The 2726-nt window shown below is 39.3% G+C and overlaps 1 protein-coding gene across 2 annotated transcripts in view; it reads left to right on the top strand.

The window, feature by feature from the left end:
- The first annotated feature begins 1409 nt into the window (after positions 1-1409).
- The window catches only part of sdhaf3 (succinate dehydrogenase complex assembly factor 3), a 3111-nt gene continuing 1794 nt past the window's right edge, over positions 1410-2726 (top strand). Inside the window, exon 1 of one of the 2 annotated variants that reach the window (XM_046057754.1) lies at positions 1410-1781. In XM_046057754.1, coding sequence (XP_045913710.1) covers positions 1605-1781 — 177 coding nt within the window. In that variant the 5' untranslated portion in view covers positions 1410-1604. The remainder of the gene's footprint in view (positions 1782-2726) is intronic. The other variant, XM_046057753.1, reaches the window with a different exon arrangement.

The following is a 2726-nucleotide window of genomic DNA, read 5'->3' as shown; positions in this document are numbered from 1 at the left end:
TTCCTTGGCCGACCTGTTGGACGTCTGTTGCTCAGTACACCAGTAGTTTCTTTCTTTTTCAGGACGTTCCAAATTGTTGTGCTTGCTATGTCCAATGTTTGTCCAATGGCTCTGCTCGATATTCCTTCTTTTCTCAGCTTGACAGTGGCTTGCTTTTCTCCCATAGACAGCTCTCTGGTCTTCATGCTGGTTTATCCTCTTTAACAGGAAATGCAGTCTTTATAGGTTTGAACTAAGGATGAAAACTTCGACTAGTCATGCAGAGCTATTTAATGTTTAAACAATCAACCTTAAAGGCAACACCTGGGCAACAAGAAACATCTGTCAGTCACATGTTCCAATAGTTTGGCTCACTTGAAAAAATGGGTGGGTTCAAACAAAGGGTGCTATGTCCTGAGTTGCTTAACACATCTAGATGTGAATACCAGGAAATGAGAGCTGAAATTCTGAACTCTTGTCTCATACTCTTTGATCTTAAGCCCAAATGTCTTCAGTGAACAACAAAAACAAAGAATGTTTTTATTTTAAAAAATATATATAAACATAACAGAATATAATGCAGTGCAGCTCTCAGGCATTCTGTGTTGCTTTCAGATCCGTTTCTCTTGTAGATCCACTTTTCTCTTCCCTGCTGAGGCAGCACACATGCAGGCATGATTTAGACTTTCCTCCTCTTTTGTCGTGTTCACGGGGAGAGAACGGAAAACTTGTCCAAAAAGAAACTTTGTCAAGAAGTTGTTAGTTACTGATTGCTGATTGCATATTTTTTGTTTCATTTTATAATCAGTAGCTTGTTTTTGTTTTTTTAAGTTACTTTTTTTGGACAATGCACATTTGTTTCTTCTATATTTGAATTGCATTGCATGTTTTCTTATTGTGCAAATAAACCTTTCTAAAGGCATTTTCATTTGTTCTTTATCTGCAAGCTATATTTCAGAACGTTTTTTTAAAAATAAATTAATTTAGCTTTAAAAAAGAGATGGGGACAAAATCAGCCATTTCAAAAAGTATAGGGGACATGTCCACAGCATCCCCAGAGTAAATGACACCTATAGGTTCAGTGATTCATGTGGAAGCTAAATCTTCAAGCATTTAGTTTACACAGTAAATGTTTGAGTTTGTAAAGACATATGCAGACACTTGTATTTTTTTGAATAGCATATTATTCCCTTTCCCTCATTTTCTTTGAAATAATGACAAATTTGATGATTTTTTTTCTTCATGTTTTGATTTAGATTCGTTCCCAATGCATTTGCGTGTATGGAAAAAAGCTTTTTTAAGGATTTGGGCCTTTAGTGACTTTTTTCAAGACACTGCTATTGTTTTAAACACAACTGTAAGTCGGCGAAAGGCAGCCGCAGTCATCTCGAACGGACCTTTTTTCTGCCGAGCTAGTGCTCCAGCTCAGCAGGTGGCAGTAATGCACCTGTTAGTGAATTTCCAAGCAGAAGAAAAAGGTTAATTTCCGGGATAAACAAGGACATGTGTTAAATAACTATCCTTGTGAATGTTGGTTTCTGAACACCTCTATGTCTGTCTGTGTTTTTGAATTACAGTAATAGTTAGTTGTAGTTTTATTTAACTGTTCCGTCCAGCGTTGCTTCATGGCGGCATCTGCTCATGTCTCCAAAGTCCGCTCCTTGTACAAGAAGATTCTGGTCCTGCATCGGTTCCTGCCGTTAGATTTAAGAGCCCTCGGTGACCAGTATGTGAAAGACGAGTTCAGAAGGCATAAAACTGCATCAACCGAAGAGGTGAAGAACTTCATGGCAGAGTGGGAGGTAAAACACTTCGCGCTCACTATCTCTGAATTAAAGCTGAACGTTGAGGAGGGCACCTTAACGTCACCGTTATAACGTGACAACATGCATCCAAACTTTTTACTAATTTTACAATAAATTTACACAAACTTCATGTTTTCCAACAGAATGTAGGCTCCAGCTTCATTTGGTTGATTTAGCGTTAGAGAATGGGGGGCAGAGAAATGAAAGCGCTGTGTGTTTATATCCCGCACTAACCACGAGATGTATCAAGGCATAGGCATAGGAACAAGGATGCATTAAAGGGGAAAATTTCTGGTTCAATTCAGTGTTATTGATAGGGTATTTAACACAAGTTATCTTAATGCACTTTTCATACAGAGCAGGTCTAGACTCTACTCTGACCTGTTGTCTCTATGTTCTCTAAGGAGGGCTGCAGCGCCAGTGTCACCACACGGTGGCAGAGCAGCTTCAGTAAACGGGAAGGGACTGCTGGAAGGAAATGGAAACTGTATTCAGATTAGAGTTAGAGTTTTCACCTATGCAGTCACTGAAAATCTTTCTGCTAGTAAACTGTTAGGGGGAGTAAGATCTCTGAAATTTAACTGGTGACTGACAAAGACCTCATGTTTGTCTGAGCCCCACCTGGCCTGTTAATAATGCTTTATTTGTCGTAATTGCATTAGTTGTGTTTCTGTGTCTACCTCTGGTATGTCTGTGCTTCTGCTCCTTGTGTGAGATTAATGTTCGCCGACTAATAAAGTAAACTAAGTATGTGGTGACAAGTGATGCCAGGAGGGTCTTATGGGTCTGGCGGGTGGCAGCAGAGTTCGCTTGACAATGGGCAGAGGATTAAGCATTCTGCTGACACAGCATATGCTCATCTTTGACAAACAGGGGCAGCTTTTTCATAGTTAGTACTTAACATTTGCTTTATACTTACTTAATAATACACATACTTGGCTT

Source organism: Micropterus dolomieu, linkage group LG09 (genome assembly GCF_021292245.1).
Source record: "Micropterus dolomieu isolate WLL.071019.BEF.003 ecotype Adirondacks linkage group LG09, ASM2129224v1, whole genome shotgun sequence".
In the NCBI taxonomy this organism is placed as follows: Eukaryota; Metazoa; Chordata; class Actinopteri; order Centrarchiformes; family Centrarchidae; genus Micropterus; species Micropterus dolomieu.
This window is presented reverse-complemented; position numbering and strand designations above follow the sequence as displayed.